The sequence below is a fragment of the Argopecten irradians genome, chromosome 12 (assembly GCF_041381155.1).
Source record: "Argopecten irradians isolate NY chromosome 12, Ai_NY, whole genome shotgun sequence".
NCBI classification, from domain to species: domain Eukaryota; kingdom Metazoa; phylum Mollusca; class Bivalvia; order Pectinida; family Pectinidae; genus Argopecten; species Argopecten irradians.
This window is the reverse complement of record NC_091145.1, coordinates 13,268,432-13,288,002: the sequence shown is the minus strand read 5'-3', so window position 1 is coordinate 13,288,002 and position 19,571 is coordinate 13,268,432. Positions and strand designations below refer to the sequence as shown.

The 19,571-nt window shown below is 33.1% G+C and overlaps 1 protein-coding gene and 1 long non-coding RNA gene across 2 annotated transcripts; both read right to left on the bottom strand.

The window, feature by feature from the left end:
• Positions 1 to 8,212: 8,212 nt before the first annotated feature.
• LOC138336136 (uncharacterized) lies at positions 8,213 to 11,479 on the bottom strand. Its single transcript, XR_011210397.1, has 2 exons — positions 8,771 to 11,479; positions 8,213 to 8,310 (listed from the first exon to the last, which is right to left on the bottom strand). It is a non-coding gene; the product is annotated as an uncharacterized lncRNA (long non-coding RNA).
• A 1-nt stretch (position 11,480) lies between these two features.
• On the bottom strand, positions 11,481 to 15,735 carry LOC138336666 (uncharacterized; the record flags this gene model as incomplete). The annotated part of the gene is made up of 4 exons (XM_069286197.1): positions 15,585 to 15,735; positions 14,287 to 14,455; positions 13,006 to 13,187; positions 11,481 to 11,842 (listed from the first exon to the last, which is right to left on the bottom strand). Coding segments are annotated over exons 1-4 (756 nt in total), but the record flags the coding sequence as incomplete, so codon positions are not given.
• Positions 15,736 to 19,571: the final 3,836 nt, after the last annotated feature.

The following is a 19,571-nucleotide window of genomic DNA, read 5'->3' as shown; positions in this document are numbered from 1 at the left end:
TTGAAAGTGAAACGAGGTGTTGCATACAAATGAACCAAGAAGCCTTAACTCCTTAATCAACCAGATTCCCTGGATATTCAGATTATACATATTTAGACATACAAAAGTATAGAAACTAAATAGTAATCTCAATGATTGATTTTCCGTTTACATCAAAACAAGACATGTAAATTAATTGTTACTGAGAACGAGTATTCGGCACTGGATAAATTCAACCGATATATAACTCTATTATTCGCTATTTTGTGTATTGTTTTATGTTCACACAGTGTATTGAAATTCCTTCAGAGATCACCTCATTAAAATGTATCTTCAATTCGATGGCATTGAAGACTTCTACATTTTTATAGGTGATATATCTAACGATAAATATTTACAATAAATGTAATTCACTATGCATTATAAATGTATTTATGTAAGATGTACCCGACAAAGTTTATGGTCAATATGAATTATCTATGTATAATTAGTATATTAAATTAATTTTACCTTAGATAGGGAGGCATAGAGGTAGGGATTATTACATACATGTAGTTAATTGTTTTATCTTACATTATATATATATATAGTTATGTAAAATGTACCAACAGAGGATATGGACAATATGTACTTTATATGTATAATTTGTAGGAATAAATGAATTTTACATTAGATAAGAAGGCATAGAGGTAGGGAATATTACATGCAGTTAATTGTTTTATCTTACGATACAGAGGATATTCCTTGTGTCTTGATGGATACCAGTTATATTTCATCGAGTGAGGTGGAAACTTATATATTTTTACAGAGTGCGAAGCATGAGTCCATAACATCAAAGTTTCCAACTCACGAAAAGAAATATTACTGGTATTCATCAAGAAACAAGAAATATTCTATTTATTACATTTTCTCGCTTCCATTCACAGAAGACAATCACTACTTGTTCCACCAAAGGTTATTCCGTCATTATATTTCACAGAGCTATTTGCACTTACGATGATTATGTCCTATTTTTGTGAGTATAACGTTATATTTCTTCACAAAAAGATGACGTAATAATTAAAATGATATTTTCACTGGAATGAAGTATATCGTTTTTATATTCACCGTAAAACCTAATATTTCACTGCGATAAAATGTAATAAAAGTGACTACCCATTAATACGGGTGTCATTAGTAAAACCCTACTATCAGTACATGTAACACATTTATGGCAAATATTTGTAGCTATTCATCAATACATTTGTGAATGCGAAGACTTTACATAACATATACTTTTTTTCTTAAAACAATCACTATTAACTACTGCTTTACATTATTAATATATGGCACATTAAACGAGAGTTCTCTCATAACTCTCCGAATAATCGTTTGATATTAGAAAGGCAGCCAAAAAATGGTTATTGATGGATAACCTCCACCTGAATCACCACCTCCACCTCCACCGCCACCACCGCCTCCACCACCGCCTCCAGAGTCGCCTCCACCACCTCCGAATCCGCCACCACCTCCAAATCCACCACCACCTCCGAATCCACTGCCTCCACCGCCACAGTCGCCGCTCCCATATCCACTTTCGCCAATACCATAGTCGCTGCCCCCAAATCCACCATCGAATCCACCTCCTACTGTGCCTGTGTATCCATGACCAGTGTAGTGTTGTCCGATATAGCCTGAACTGACGGTATCTGCAACAAGGAAAGGTCGATAAGTTTACACAGGCTACATATGTGTTGTTTGGTTGACATCATTGTACATTCCATTGTACCTCCGATATGTCTAGAGATTGGAGTGCTACTACCATACCCGACTTACCTTTACACTTTGTATAACATCGGTCGCCGATTTATAGTTTTAATGTAATTAAGTTTAAGTCTGAGTTTCATTTTCAGAATTTCATATAATTTCATATCATCAAATTGGGGGAGTAGTATTTTTTCCCTTTGAATTTTGACTTTGACTTGTTAATTTTTAAGATTATTTTAAGAATATCTGCACATATAAGAAATTGCTCAAAAATAAATAATTTTAACGTTTTTAAAATAAATTTCCATGAAACAAATTCATATTTTTTCTTGAAATCTATTGTTTTCAGTATCTTGTTTTTACCACCGCTTGTCTGGAATACCTACGTGTGTTTACATACGTAACAGGAGCGCCCGCTCTTTGGGAACTGATGACCTGACCCGGAACTGAACGTCTATTGGCTTTACAACAAAAGATACAGATGAGTGCAATGGACACTACAAACAGCCAGTCCAACAATACTGCCTATAACGATACCGATGACTTCGCCAGTCGGATTGCCGGACCTTAAAAGACAAAACAGGATGCATTTATGATAATGACAAAAAGCAAAACATACATTTCGATGAAACAACATCAAGAAATGGTAAGAGTCGAATTTATGAAAAAAAAATCAAAATTAGTAACGTTTCCATATCGAACACCCATTCAAGCCAGTATGATTTAAGGAAAATCTTTGCATATTGAAGAGTTGTCTGCCCTTCCGGTTAGGTATTGATTGTGGCGTTATGTATTTGCAAGTGCTACGTCATATTTTCATAGAAAACGACATGGACTTAGCTCATAAAATGATAACATCATAATTGATACCTTCCAGGAGGAGAAAGATAACTCTTTATGTATATGCAATAACGAAATAGGATATTATTTAATTATTAAAGAAAATCGGTTTCGGGTGCAAAAATTCGAATTATAACGATTAAATAGAATCTGTCAATGAACATTTTGTTAATCTTAATCTCCAAAAGAGTTTTGTTTACTCAATTCTTATAAAATTTTGGAGATTATCTGACAACACCACATAAGGGGTCACGTTCTGGTGACCTCTCGAATTAGCCAATCAAATTGCTCTTCCAGAATCTTGAAAATGTATTTCAGAGGACGAAATAGTTTGAACGCCTGTTAGAATCATCTTCGCGTATGTAGCTTAAAGAGAACAAAAATCTTCTCTATCCTCGGGATCACAAAATGTTTTAAAACCATCAGCAAGTCTTGGGTTTTACAACATTTTGTGACACTCGGGTAGAATATTTCCTATCCTTCACATCCACATAAGAAAGAGTCTTATAATATCTTATACGCCTATAGTTTTGATAAATTCAAACAGAATTGACAAACATTGAGTAAACTATTTTTATATATTAAAGTGTATGGTTTTCACCCTTGGTCCTCACAACATTGACCTGTGTTATAGCCACAGCATCCATAGTCACAGTAGACGGTCGATGTAGTTGAGTATTCCTGTAGTTGATAGTAATAATTGTAGGTTCTTTTTGAAAAGTAACAAATTTTTTCCGTGAACGGGTCTGCTCCTGAAATCGAAAGGAATAACTTTGATGACAAAAGCTTGGAAATAGAACGTTATATACCCGTAGTGCCTTTTCAGTCGTCCAGCATTGTTAGGTCACAGTATGACTAAATTATGAAATATATATAAGCTCTTGAATGAGTGTTCATTTTATGAGATTTTATAGTGTTCATTTTATGAGATTTTATGGAACGTTTCTGGTATTTTCTTGTTGTCACGTTATTGTTTCTGACATGACGTCAACATCGATTTACTGCCGAGCATAACCAATGAAAATCACTTTAGGTTATGTTACACAAGCGACATAGGCAAAAAGTGATAAGATACTGCGATAAAATATAATATAGTCGTGCATTAAACAACATTGTTTGAAAGATTATAAGTTAGCTACGTTTTTTTTTAAATTTATTTTTCTTCTTTAAGCTAAAAATTGAAAATATTTTTTTAAAAAGGCACAAAACTGAAATCTTATCCATAATCAAATTGTTTAGCAATTACCACAAGAAATGATTATGGAATAAAAATTGAAACTTCTTTCATTTTATTAACATTAATAAAAATACGTTTAAAATGTGAATACAAGAGGTTTCTTTGCCAAATACTCATGGATATTATAAAATTTAAACATCCATGGAGATAGAGCTGAAAGGCACATATGAGTAAAACACCCTTTAAAAGTAAACAGAGCGTGGACAGAATTCGCATCCCCACCCTTCAATTGCCAGACTCGAAAAGTCTTGTCATATGGTCATGTGGACATATGACATATGGACAATTACGTTAAAAATCGACAAAAAAGTGTCATTTTCGAAATAAAAAAGTCTGTTTAAGGCTTTATCATTACGTGTTTCATGCTTCGATCTGTCGTTTTATAGAAACTGTTAGTGTACTACAAGAATATTGTTATAAATGTAAAATGTATTATAAATCGATATAGCACAAGTCTAAACGTGACGTCTTACCTCTGTTATCCTAGGCAGTGGATATTATAATGAGTTAGTTGATCTGGTTTAAAGCTTTCGTCACAAGTCACCTTACTTAACATAGAATAACAACAGTGTAAGCTGGCCTGATGCTGGACAAGATCAAGGTCATACTTAAACCTATAACAGTAACACATGCAGGCGGGAGTATTTTTCTAGTATCTAAATAATAAAATGACCAACTAATTTAATGTCGTTTACATGTAGTATAGGTAATATTAGTATATAAATTAAAAGAAAAAACAAATGTTTACATATCATGTAGACATTTTACCTGTTCCAGACAGCAGTAGAAGCAATGTGACCAGTGCGGCCATGTTAGAGCAAGATGTCGTTGGACGTTATATTTACACAGCTGATACGTTATGGTGAGTTGCAGATGGATGAATACCCCCGAGGAAAGCTAGGTATCGATAACATAGTTTTTAAAATTCCTAACCCAGTCATGTGTGTACCGGTGTAACGTTGAAAATGGACCTCCGTTGAAAATTGACCTTGGGTCATTTTTTAACGTTGAAAACGAACCCCAAATGCCGTTGAAAATTGACAGCATCTAGGGTATATTCTTAAAGGCAGGCCTGTTGAAAAATATCCGTTGAAAAATGACCTTGGCAAACTCTCGACGGATGGTCTGTTAAAAAATGACCTAAGTACATACAAATATATAGCTGTTGCACAAACATAATTCTCGAATTCTGTTATCGTCATGTCTTATTTAAGCGCCTCCTCTGCAAGATTTGAATTGAAATTTTGTGCCCGCTTCACGTGTTCCGATGCCGTGCAGCTAAGTTGACAAAACACTCCTTTCTTAACTGCAGAGTGACTAATTTGGTAAATCCTCTCCAACAACAGATACATCCAGTGTGTTGTATTGCTGTGTGTTGTTGTGTTATATGTTCTTGTGTTATGTCTTGTTGTGTTGTGTAGTGTGGTGTTGTGTTGTTTGGTGTTGTTGTGTTTTGTGATGTTGTGTTATGCGGTGTTGCGTTGTTGTGTTGCTGACTAGTGTTGTGTTGTTGTGTGTTGCTATGGTGTTGTGTGTCGTTGTTTTGTGTGTTGTTTTGTTGTGTTGTAGCGTGGTGTCTTCTGTTGTTGTGTATTTGTTGTTGTGTGGTGTTGTTGTATGATGTTGTATTGTGTGTTGATGTGTTTAGTTGTCGTATGGTGTTGTTGTGTGTTGTGTTGTTGTTGTGTATTATGTTGTTGTGTTGATGTGTTATGGTGTCGTATGGTGTTGTTGTGTGTTGTGATGTTGTTGTGCGCTGTGATGTGATGTGTTGTGTGGTGTTAAATTGTGTGGTGTGGTGTGTGGTGTTGTTTTTCTCTAGGTACTCTGGATTTCCACTACCTCCTAGATCTGGCTGTCCTGAAATGACCCTGACTGTTAATAGGACATAAAGCAAATATAAACCACACCAAACTAACTAATGCATTTGTCCGACAACTTTTTGCTAATTTCTGCATTTATTTGCTTCATAATATCGTTTAAAAATAGATAAAAAATTACAAACAAATAGTCTTGGCCTTTAATAAAAACATTGACCTTGAATTTTGGCATTCATTTTTCAAAAGTAAGATGGATAGATCGAGTCGACTGAGGCCAGTTATCGGGAACATCGGATTACGTAATAAAACAAACGAGTTCCAATGGGGTCACCTTTCAACGGGGTCCATTTTCAACGGGTCGGTGTGAAAAGTACACTTAAAGATCAGTTTTCAACAGTTTTTTGGGTCATTTTTCAATTTTGGGTCATTTTCAATGTGGAAAATGACCCGAGGTCAGTTTTCTACGGGGGTCCATTTTCAACGTTACACCGGTAGGTATTACTAAGGAACGAGGTTGTAGTTATACTGGGTAAATAACCTGCCTGCTATTTAACTTCAATTTTATTACACATCGCAAGGATTTTTGATGATACGGAAACAATTTTACATCAAGATTCTAAGCTATTCTATTTGCTTTATAAAAATACTTTAAACAAACACAGTGCTTTGTTTTACTGAATTTTATTCTATGTCATTAATTGGTACAGTAGTTACACACTTCTGACGTCGCGCACAATGTTCGGTCACTTTTATGTAACGTTATTGAATGTAAAAGACGTCATTATCTTATAACATTACGAACGCAATTGACGTCATTTCCGACATTCGGCAAACCTGCAAGACAAAGAAAAAACGCAATTTTTCGAATACTTTTTTGAATTTTCAGTAGAGATTTCGCACACGTATATTTGAGCAAAAACGTATTTTTTTATTCTGAATAGAAAACATACTTCCTAATATAAAGTCATTTTTCAACGTCGTGAACTTGCGTGACAGAACAGTCAATCTAAAAATTTCATTTTGTGTCATTTCTGCAAGACAAAGGTTTTGTTCGATAAAAAAGTAGAACGACGTCGCAGTCTATATTTTTTTATCTTTTCTCTTCGGATCTGTCGATCGGCAAGTCTACAAACAAAGTCCACCATTTTGAAGTATGACGTCACAATTCATTATAACGAAATGACATCATGATAGTTCGTTTTTGGGGAATCCCTTTGTCAAATTTTACCGCCATGTGGTGTTCAGTATGACCACAGTGACACTTTAACTGAAACCACATACAGGCGCGTGTTACATCTGTCGCGCCAAAAAACATCATTTTCTCAACAAAAACACATCAATAGAAAAATAAATATTACAAATATTTTGATAAAAGTCCTCCCGTAATTTAATAAATATATCCTTTCTGTTTTTCACTTTAAAAAAATAGTATTGCGCTTATATTATTTTACTGTTCAACGCTTTTTCCAATGAAATTCCGGCGTGACGTAAAAGTGACCGAACATTGTGCGTTATGTCTGCTAAGATAGTTTATCTCTTATCTAGTTAGATTACTTTTTAAGCGAATTACAAAGTAACTATAGACTTATATTGTCTATAAATATGGGATATCATTACACCCTTATCGACTGTTACAAAGAATCTTGTTTGGTGTTTTTCAAATAATGTTTAAGCGTTTCAAATATGATCTTAAATGAGTGTTCATTTCATTTAAGATTTTAAAGAACGAGTCTAAGAAGTTTTAATTTTTGTGAGCAATAATTCAAATTTCGAGACGAGATTCATATTTAAGATATTATCACATAACCTACATTTCGAAAATCCAAACGTCAAGATGTGTTGTAAATATCCAGAGAAAACCTAGATACCCATTAACCAAGTGATCAAAATACTGCATAACGTGACATAAATAAGGGAATGAACAACTAAACTGAAATTTACCTTGTAATGGCCCCTGTTTATAGCAGATTGTACCCAGGATAGAATGTTGTCAGGATCACTGATCGGCTTGTAATCATGCATATCCAAAGCAATTTAGATATAGTGAAAATATTCGTGATTTGTCAGTGCAGAATGCAAGTGAAGGCTGGAGAACCCCACTTTTTCACTACCTAGTAGAATTGTGGAACATAGACTTAAGCTCTGGAACATATCAACTGAATATGATAGATCAGCTATTGAGCAGAATGAGTCGGCAACTTATAAACAATGGATTGTACAATCGTTTTGTGAAAACTTGTTTAAGGCAACAAAAATTGTTTTTGTTTTTAAGTTTTATTATATATTCTTTTATAGGGCAATGTCGTGTGTTGTAAAGGATACTAAGACCTTGAACTATTATCAAAGGACATGTGTGATAAGAAATGGTATCAAACTAAAATATGTATTTCAGTTCGAGTATAAACTTCTTTTTCCAATACATTAAAACCCAGCTAGTAAAGTTTCCTTTGTTGTATATGACCATTATATTACAGAACGGACACCTAGGAGTCCATTATGTAACTCTCTGTCCATTATTATAGGGCCACTGTCCATTATTCCCCACAATAATGGACAGTCTATTTTGAACAAAGGGAAAAAACCGCTGCTGTAAGGAAACCAAACATGTTTATTTGACTATCCAAAATTTTACATTTATGTTCACTCCTCCATCGAAATTATTGCTTCCCCTTCCTAGCTGTTACTGTTCTGAAAATAAAAAAAAACAACATAATTATAGTCTTGCATTATTATTTGTTACACATTTTTAAAACTTTTTGTTTTATTGTAATTGACGAGGAATAGGAATTCTAGATTCTTGACTGAGGTGGGATAATATGCAGTCTTTTAGCTCAGATATCTCACAACCCTTATAACATATAATCTGATGATTATGGTTAAACATAATAAGCGAAGCCTGTCTAATCTGACACCTGCTTTCCCTATATCCTATAGCAACAATAATATACAACAGTATCTGACTTTCCTACACCCTGAATAATCTGACCAAACAAGTTGCTCCAACGTGGTGTCGGATTAGACAGGTTTCACAGTATACCAGTGCAATGCTATCATAGCAATCAGATATGTTTTTTATCATATCTATAACATGCGTATGGTCGATCTTTTAGGAAAAAACAGTTATGTTTAAATTGTAGGGAAAACTCACCTTGCTTGTATGTATTTGATGTAACGTTAGACAATGCACATGTCCTTGTGCGAATAAATAGGTCACTTCAAACAGGCATCACAGCTGCGTACATCCCTACATGTAAATGATGGCCGGGTAAGGAAAATATCACTATCCGAGATGTTCAAAAACACTGTTGTACCTCCAAAGGTGTAAAACTAAATGATTGTGCATGCATCTCAACATTGTTAGTCCATTATTTGTCACAGGTGAGTGAACACCTGTGCAATTCCTGAAATGGGATGTCCCATTTCTCAAACAGGGTAAGCAAGGTAGTGAGTAGTGGTATGATGGGTTTTAAGTAGGATAAATTCCTCAAACTGTCCATTATTAGAGAGAATGGATTGTACCTCGCCCTGCGGGCTCGGTACTATCCATTCTCTCTAATAATGGACAGGTTTTCGGAAATTATCCATTACATATAAACCGGGAGGTGGTATCGTGTGGTCTTTAAAGGCCCACTACCTTTCCGAAAAGGCTTTCAATTTTTTAAATGGGAATGTAAAACAAGATCGATAATTTTGTAGAGTCTTAAAAATTATTAACTAACCGTTAATACTACATTTATCATCACCTGAACGATTTGATTAAAATAAATAAAATGTTTATTTTCATAACGCGGGTCGTATTATGTTTCCCGCCGACGTCCTAAATACCACGCGGTAGTTGACTATCACTGCGCCAGACGGCAAAACAGCGAATTGACTTTCTGCTGTTTTCATATATTACGCAGGAAATCTTGCATATGTTTGGTGTCGTAAACCTATTTTAGGTCATCGGTATGCATTTTCTGACGTTATTAATGTTTTTTAAGAAACCTTTAGTTTTTGCCCCGGAAAGGTTATGGCCCTTTAAAAGAAGAACAGTATAGAATTATTCCATTCATGAAGACGAATCTATTCTGAAGAAATTGAATGACCTATTAAAGATGCTCCACCGCCGAAAGAGCTAAATGATATTCATCATTTGAACAATAATTAGTGTTTAATCGTGTATACATAAGTCTAATTAACACAAAAAATGATATGAAATAATTTATTTTGCCTTTGGGTCATGAGCAATCCGTACTTCATTCCATATAGGATATAGTGCCACGGAATTTTTTCGGGATGCAATTAATTATTTTTATATTTTTAACTTGAAGTAAAATTAGAAGCTCAAACTTTTCAATGGCGGTAATGGTGTAAAGGAAGTAACTTTTGTAACCGAAAAAATACTAAATCGTCTGCTGCTGTTTTTGATAATGAAAATATACCATTTGGTGGAGCATCTTTAATGTGAATAGGTTTTGATAGATTAATGGCCTTTTCATGCGGTTGTTGTGCGTCAAATGTAAGAATCAATCAAACATTCCAATGATAACAATATCTCAGATTTTTCATTTTTTTTATTATGGAAATAACAAAAGATAAAATTTCTAGAATATAAAATATAGTAACAATGCGTTTTTAAAAGAAATGTCTTCGACATAATGATTTCGATAACATATACCTAAAGCAAAATTCCGTAAAAAGATCCATGTTTTGTCTTTTTGAAAATTAAAAATAATTCCACATGAATAAAATGACATTCGAAAATTGTCATATTACACCTCGTAATAAACTTTTCAGAAATATGGAATTAAAAAATATATGTGTCTGCCGGCACCAATGAAAACCTTTAAATAAAAGTTTTTGAAAAAAATGATTGGTTATATTTTCAAATGGGCTCATTTGATATAGATATTCTCTAATGTTTTATTATAACAACTTTAAGATTTTTTTTTATCATTTTCTGATCTTTTTAATGTGACGCAGCGAAAAATCATTCCATGAACAATAAATCTACCAACCTTATCATCAAACAATTGTTATCACTCTTTCTTATTGTATGTCAAGTCTCAGGTTTATATATAAATACCAAATATATCTTAATAAGAATATAGAAACAACAATCCATCTGGGACAATAACATATGTTAAGTATACTATCATGTTGTTATAAAAATTGCAACAAGGTGTTGCATGTCTAAATCCCACCTTTGAAACAAAAAGTTTGTAAATCATAGTTTAAAATAACAACTTGATTAACATGCAGACGTGATCGATATATATATTGAGGCTAAATGTGATAAAAAGGCTTAACTGCTATCTCAAAGATTAATTTCCTAGTTACATCTATAGTAATCCTCGATACTTCAGGTGTTACCATTCTTCTATTATGGCTTGGTTGAGAGGGCACTATTGCATCATAGTATTGTCGAGGAATCGAATCCCATTCATCACGAGGCAGTTAACAAATATTCACTATCGGTAACATTCTCAAGTATTTGTAGTAAATCTCCAATACCTGAATCCAAAAATCTGACATAAGACATGATACTTCTTTTTAAAACGATCAATATGTCATGTTATTAATTTACGTTATCAATTCATAGGTTACATTAAAATGAGAGTGGATAAGAACACATTTTTATATCTGCAAATTGTACTGAATATCTTCTCGGCCTCGATTTCCCTCAGCAGTTTTACTTTGACAGGATAATTTTCTTTGAAAACAATGATGTGTCTAAAGTATTTCTCTAATATTCTGAATAATCGTTTTATCTTGATATTAAAAAGGCAGCCTATTAATGGTTATAGATGGAAAGCTCCGCCTGAACATCCTCCACCTCAATCACCACATCCACCTCCACCTCCACCACCGCCACCACCGCCACCACCACCACCGCCACCACCGCCTCCAGAGTCGCCTCCACAACCTCCAGAGTCGCCTCCACCACCTCCGAATCCGCCGCCACCTCCGAATCCGCTACCACCTCCGAATCCACTGCCTCCGCCGCTACAGTCCCCGCTCCCAAATCCACCGCTACTTCCAAATACACCGCCTCCAACGCCACAGTCGCCGCCTCCAAATCCGCCATTTCCACTTCCATTAGTACTTGCCACATGTACTCCAGTGGGTGTGGTATAGTTAGGGGGAGGGATGTAGGCGGTGCCTGCAACCGGTGTGAATCCCTGATTGGTGTAGGGCTGCACTCCTGGTTGTGCTATATAGCCTGAACTGACGGTATCTGTGAAAGAGATATGACAATAGGTAAAACTGAAGGTATAGACTCCGCATCAGATGATGTATGTTTAATACCATCTTCGCATCTTACAGAGTTATCTGCCCTTGCGGTTAGGTATGGATTGTGACGTCATGTGTTTGCTGTCGTAACGTCATACTTTTCAGAAAAAGCGATAGGAATTTCGTTCACAAAACAATGACGTCACAATGGATACCTACCCGCAAGGAAGGTAACTATGTAATAAACAAAGACCGAATTGTCATTCCAAAATATTGTTTTGTTTTATGATAATCGTGCTTGCTCTTTGTTTATATACGTATTCTAATCAAGTTTACATTACATTACATACATTATCCTCCCTGAACATTGAATTTTGCATGAAATGTACATTCTACACTTGGTTCAAGACGCTAAGTTATCTATTATCTTTATAGTTTACATGTATACCTCTTTTTTATTGAAATCAATTTTAATAATTTGCATTATGTTAGTGTTTATCTGTCATATCATGTCTTGCCTTCTTAGCATATATGTATATTACACTCCTGCAGTGTCTTGATACTCTATTTGTAACACTAGTGTGATATACAAGTGTTCAATATAAACTATTTTGTTTCCTGTGACTATGTTTTCAACATAGATAATAACGTTAGAGTATTTCTTTGTCATTTTAAAGTGATGTTTGTAATATTATAGTTAATATTATACATTATTTACATGTATGTTTGTTGCAACAAAAGCACTATAATTGTAATGTTGTACTTAGATCTTGAGCGCTTGATTTTATGATTAACAACATGGTTCTTAATGTTATAATGCAATGCTAATTAAACGTGAATGTTTTTGGTTTAATCAATGTTTCACATAAATTCCCCTTTTAATGTCATAGGTATATAAAAAAGTGTTTTCAAACTGTGGGAATTCGTCATAACTCGATACAATTGAATAATGACATAAATGCTTAATATCGATTTTTTAAAATTCTTGATTAAATAATGTTAATGTACGAAACAATCGATTTTTAAAACTATACCAAAATCAAAATGCAAATGTCAATATCTCCATTCCATTCTCGGAGTTTGTCTTTCTTCATAGAGGAATGAAGAAAACAGAATTAGCCAATGAGAAAGTCAGATTTAGTATGAAAATAAATAAGTTAAACTTACGTGTATTTACATAGGTGACAGGAGCTCCCGTTCCTTGTGTTGTAATGACCTGCCCAGGTATCGAACGTCGGTTAGCATTACAACAACACACACATATAAGTACAATTAACCCTATAAACAGAGCCAATCCGACTAGACTACCTATGACGATCCCAGCGATGATACCACCAAGATTATGGTTCCTAAAATGTAAAACAAATGAGAAAATGTAACCTTACATGTAATATGAATTTTTTGTAAGCGAGTTCAATGATTCAATGTGCCTTGACCTTTAGGCGAGTGGAATACCAGATTAATTATGTGGAATACCCACCAGCGGATGTAAACTTTGCTAATGTATATTGCAAAAGTTGTATTTCCACATGTGAAATTTTGAAAAAAAAAAAAAAAAAAAATTGGCATCTTTTTCGGAATTGTTTCTCCTTAATAAATTAATTGTTCCATTTTTTTTTAAATTTTCCGACGAAGGCAAGAATGTAGTTTAATGATTGAATAGTATGGGCAAATGTAGCGGCAAAAATCATACGACAACTGCTTAGTAGATACAGCTATGTATTCAATACATTGTTGATTATTAAAAACAAATGTCATCATACGTTTAAGTCATTGGCAATGTCACTATTCTAATAACCTACAGATCATGGTCATCACTGTAATCAAATATTCGGAAGTAATCTTAAGGCATTAATCCTAGATTTGTGTGAGCAATATTATTTCAAACATCACACTTTGTTAACTAATTGTGGTCGGTTTTGCTGGTATTGGCGCAAAAATACAATAACGATACAAAATGGAAACTTCTAACACAGACTAAAATATTTTCCACATGGTGACTATTTCATAATTTTAATTGTTTGCAATTGAAAAATTCTTGATAAAGCGTAGATTATAGAAAGGAGAAAAAGAAAATATAGAAACATAAAATAGAAAATCTAAATGATGCTTTTAAAGTAAACTTTTTTAAGTTATTATGATCTAAACATATTTTGATTAGTTTTACAATACATTTTACTTGTGTGTGGTGTGTAAAAATGCCGCCTATTCTATAGTATTAAATAATAAAAAATAAATTAAAACACATTTAATCACTATAGATAATAATTCTCCTTTAAAGCCAATGATATATTTCCAATAAAATTGCACCTTAGCTTATGAAAGTAAGATATATTTATTGAATGAAAAAAATATCGCATAGACGACATAATTTGGGTGTGGTTTAAACATCCTCAACAAAAGAACTTAAAGAAGTTGATAGATATCTGAGTGATAGTGTGTACTCACCAATTGTCGTAGTAGTAGTCGTAGTAGTCATAGTTCTCACAGCAATAAACGGTACTATAACCACAACAGCCATTGTCACAGGTAAAGGAGGAACTAGAGTACACCAGTCGGTCATAGTAATAGTTGTAGCTGGAACTTGTAGAGTAGCAATCGTAGGCCAGGGCTAATCCTAAAAAGAAAACATCAACTTCGTTGATATAATGATAAGAACTATCAAATTGAGAGAACTACTTTGGAAAGTATCCTCCATCATTTTACTCTCAGATCATTTATGCAAGTACACGTGGAAAGGTGATGCATTTACAATAAAAATCAATGTTTGGTTGCTGAAGTCCATAATTTATACATATGTATTTAACTGTTGTAATAACACAGCATACTACTTATCGATTTTGAACGTTTGAAGAAAGCAACCAAGATAACAAATGGTCGATATATATATATATATATATATAAACTGCATGAAATGAAATATTTCCCCGTTCAGCGTTTTAACCTACCTTTAATATTTAAACAGACAAATATTACGACAAACATGAATATCTGTCTTTGACGCAATAGTTTTGATACCAATCAACACCTTTCAAACTTTCCACTTGCAACTCGCCTTTCAAAAGTTAAAATCCAGGCAATTTGTTAATTTAAACTATGTGTGTTTGACATATATATCAAAGCTCGACAAAGAACATGCATAATGTCATTTATGTGGATAACCTGTCGCTATTGATGGCGTATTAACACAGTGACTGTCAGGTAATAGAGAGAAGGAGTAGATGAAAACGTTTTTTCCCTATTTCAACTAATCTTATAACAAAAACCAATAGGATTGGGCAATAGGCTAGGCCAACGTTCAAATTCCATTGTCAACATGACTAGTCAACGCAAAAAATGAAAGTAAATGTATAACTATTGTAAATATTTTAAAAGGTTTATCGATTTTTCGTCCCAAGGCATGTCCACTGAAGCGTAACGTCGAACAACAAGCTTTAAGATATGATGGACCATATACAGGACAGTTAAATATAGAGACAGACAACATTTAACATTAGTAGACCAGCTGATGTGAGCACACATGCTGGCATGCACATTTCACAATATGAAAGGAAAATAATAATAATAAAAAAAATAATTTTGCTGCTGTAATATTCAGTACAGTATTTGATACATCATCACTGGTATATATTGTTGGTTAACTGCAGACACTCTTCAATCAACCATGTTTATCAAAGTTACACACAGAGTTAATAAACATTATTCAATCAATCGAACAAATGTGAGGACTTAAGTTAAAATCTCACCTGTTCCGGTTAGGAAGAGGAGCAGTCTACCCAGTGCCGCCATGTTGGATCTACAAATGTTTACAATACGTCCTTGCCAGTTATTTTTAGCTCACAGCTGATTCGTAATAGTTAGTTGCGGATGAACTAATGTATACACCCTAGGAGAACATTATTTAAATCACTTGAAATATGTGTGTACCGAGTACTTTAATTATGGCAACGTGACGGTGACCGTCCTAGGTAAATTAAACTTCAAAGCATCTGAATGCAGTATAACACATAGCATTACTTAGAGTAGAGTTTTATGTGTTACAACTTTAAAGCGAGTTTTTTTGTTATTTTATCGCTGTATATAAACACTCCTAACATAAAAGTTTTTATAGTATCCGGAGCTAAGAGACTCGATATAATTTGATATCGTAGTAACAAATATATTTTTCTTGTCATTTCATGTCATTGGTTGTATAAGCCGATGATGACCATAACTATACTATTATTATGTGTTTATTGACTGAACGATTGATAGCTTATGTCCCACTTTCAATTTTATCCAGGACAAGGCATAAACCTAAAGTGAGATATCCCCAAAGGGGGGAAAAAACCCCAAACAACCCAACAACATAGTAATGCTGGGAAAACCCAGTATTTATCGATAGATTGTGATTGCGAAATAAAAATGGCTCGTCTTTAATAGATAGTATTATTTTGAATATGACGATTGTGGATAAAGGATAAATTGTCCCTTAATATATAGTATTATATTGAATATAACAATTAAGAATAAAGGATGAATTGTCCTTAATATATAGTATTATATTGAATATGATAATTGTGAATAATTCTCATCCGGTTTATGAAGAACTAGATAAAACAATAACTGATGGTTAAATATTAGCTCAAAAGAAATCTTAAGAGAAATAAATCTTGTGGTGGAGACACAATCCTTAACGACCTCATTCTAGATTGTAGATAGGAACTTCTATTTTTTATCACTAAAATATTTTATAATGTTTTCAAATCCGGATATTTACCTAAAGCCTGGTCTACAGCATGCGTTGTACCAATTTTTTAAAAAGGGAACGTTGATGACCCAAATAACTATAGGGATATTTCTTTGCTATGTTGTCTAGGAAAATTATTTACGGCGGTATTGAATCAAAGATTACTGAAATGGAATAATGAACACGTAAAATCGCTGATGCACAATTTGGATTTAAACCAGGTTTTCCACAGTAGATGCCATATTCGCATTGCAAACAATAACCAACAAAACACTTAAAACCAAAAAAAAGACTGTACTGTTGTTTCGTGGATTACACAAAGCCTTTGATTTAATTGAAAGAAGTTATTTGTGGTCAAAACTTTAAAGCCTGGAATACAAGGGAAAATGTTCAATATTATTCATTCATTGTATACAAATGTAAAATCGTGCATCAAATTGAATGGCGTATTATCAGAATATTACCCAAATCAGATCGGTTTGTTACAGGGAGAAATTCTTTCACCTTTTTATACAGTTTTTATGTAAATAACATTGAAATGAAATTTATTTCAGAAAATTGTCCATCAATAAATAGGTCTCTTAAACTTGTTTTTACATATGTATGCAGATGATACTGTTTTGATAGCTGAAACTCCTGAAGCATTACAAAAACAACTGGATGCTTTATATGCATATGATCTTGAATGGAAACTAAATCTTAATGCTTCCGAAACCAAAATCGTTATTTTTCGAAATGGCGGAAATATAAAAGATTCTGAAAATTGGACAACCGTGTTATGGAAATTTTAAACCAATTTAACTATTTGGGAATATTGGTGAATTTTAACAGAAAGCTTAATATCACACAAAAACACATTGCTAATCAAGGGAGAAAAGCTCTATTCGCTGTCACCAGTAAATTTAAGAAAAACAATTTTAATATTAGCACATAATGTTCAGTATTTGATACAAACGTCCAGCATCAAACTTGAATATGGAAGCAAGATATGGGGTTTTCATAAGTCATCAGATATTGAAAAGTTTTATACATGTTTTTGTAAACGCCTGCTTGGAGTTAAAAGAAATGCTTGTAATGATTTTGTCTATTATGAGCTTGGTAGAGAACCACATTATATGAAAAAAAAAACAACTAAAAATTATGAAATATTGATTAATATTAAAGGAATCTAATAACTGTATTTTGAGCATATGCTTGGAAGAACGATTAGCTATGAATGACGACTGGACTAATAATATCAAAACTGAACTGGATAAACTTGGTCTCACTTACATTTGGAATACCAATACATTAAATGGTAATAAATATGAAATAATAGAATATCGTTTTAAAGATTGTTATTAACAAGAAATGAGATGAAAAATTATAAATTCTACAAAAGGTTATTTATACAAACATATAATAGACAATTTCTGTATGCAATACTATTTATTAAAACCAATTGATAATCTATATAAAAGGTCTATAACAAGAATCAGATTGTCGTCACATAATTTAAAAATTGAAAATGGTCGATATCATAGTATAGAAAGGCGACAGAGAAAATGTGAATACTGTAGATGTAATGAAATTGAAGATGAATTTCATTTTATATTGCAATGTCCATTTTATTTAGAAATCAGAAAAAAAAATATATAAAAAAGTATTATTTCAAATATCCCAGTGTTTTCAAACTTGTGCAATTATTAAATAATGTTAAAGAATTAAACAATCTTGGAAAATACATGTATCATGCATTTAAGAAAAGAAATTTAAATCGTAATTAAGTATTTTATAATGCCAGACGAGTGCTTATATCTTGTATATATGTTCATGTATGCTTACTTGTATTGTTAAGAAATATACCAAACATGAATTCAATTGTGTATGAATTAGTGTCAAATATATCTTGACATAATTTTCAAATTATACATGTACGTTAGTGCAATTTGTTGTCAAAAATACAATTAGAGAAATGGTTTCATTTTGTAGAGTTTAACAATCACTCTCCTGTATAATTGTATATTGTAACCATGTATGTATGTATGTTTTGCCTATGGGCCGTAAGGTCTGCGGAATAAAAAAAACTTGAATAAATAATGAATTGTCCTTAATATATAATGTTATATTGAATATGACGATTGTGATTATTTTGAATAAAGGATGACGTCCTTGAATAATTCATGGTCCGTGTTCCTTAAGCAATAAGCTGTGTTTTGGGTAATAAAAGTGGCGAAGCTTTGATTCCCCCCACGTAACACTACCACAGAAGTGCTAGAGACTTCAAAATGTGAAGAGGTCAAAGTTCATCTCCAATTTTCCTCCGAAGCTCCGTGCTATAAAGAACTGAGAACCTCGGATGAACACTATATTAGTTATTGAAACTAGAATAGAGGAAAGATCTAAAAAAAGATAATAATGCGTAACAACAAATCTGATTCCTATATAATTATTTTATTACGCGAAATGCGTTTTTAGTGTCACAGTGACTAATGTAAGACGATTTGGTGGGGGAAGGGTGTCTCGTATGTCGGCCCATTTTAATGATTGTAACATTTATATATAGAAATTCTGCGTCACCTAGGTCTGGTGAACAGATACCGATATCGCTTAGGTGTAATATTCCTTTGAGTCATTTACCTGTAGCAAACAATAACAGAAGAAATAAAATGAAGTAAGGGGACGTAACCTCTGGATAAATCAATTTGTTAGATATAAAATATAGAACGTCACCGTTTTATTTGTTTTATTTGTTTTTTGAAAAAAATAAATGGGACGGGGTAAAACAGAATAATATTTTAATAGTAAATATCAAAGTGATTCTTCATTTAAAAATACAAATCATATATGAATCTCCGCCATATACATGGTTTATAAAGTTAGTTTTACAGTACCTTATTCTAGAAAAACTTTCTTCAAAATCAACACAGTAATAGTGTAAACCAAATATTACCAGTCATAACGTGGGATAAAAAATCACAAAATTTTCTTTATTGTATCCTTAACAACGACTCGATAGGATATA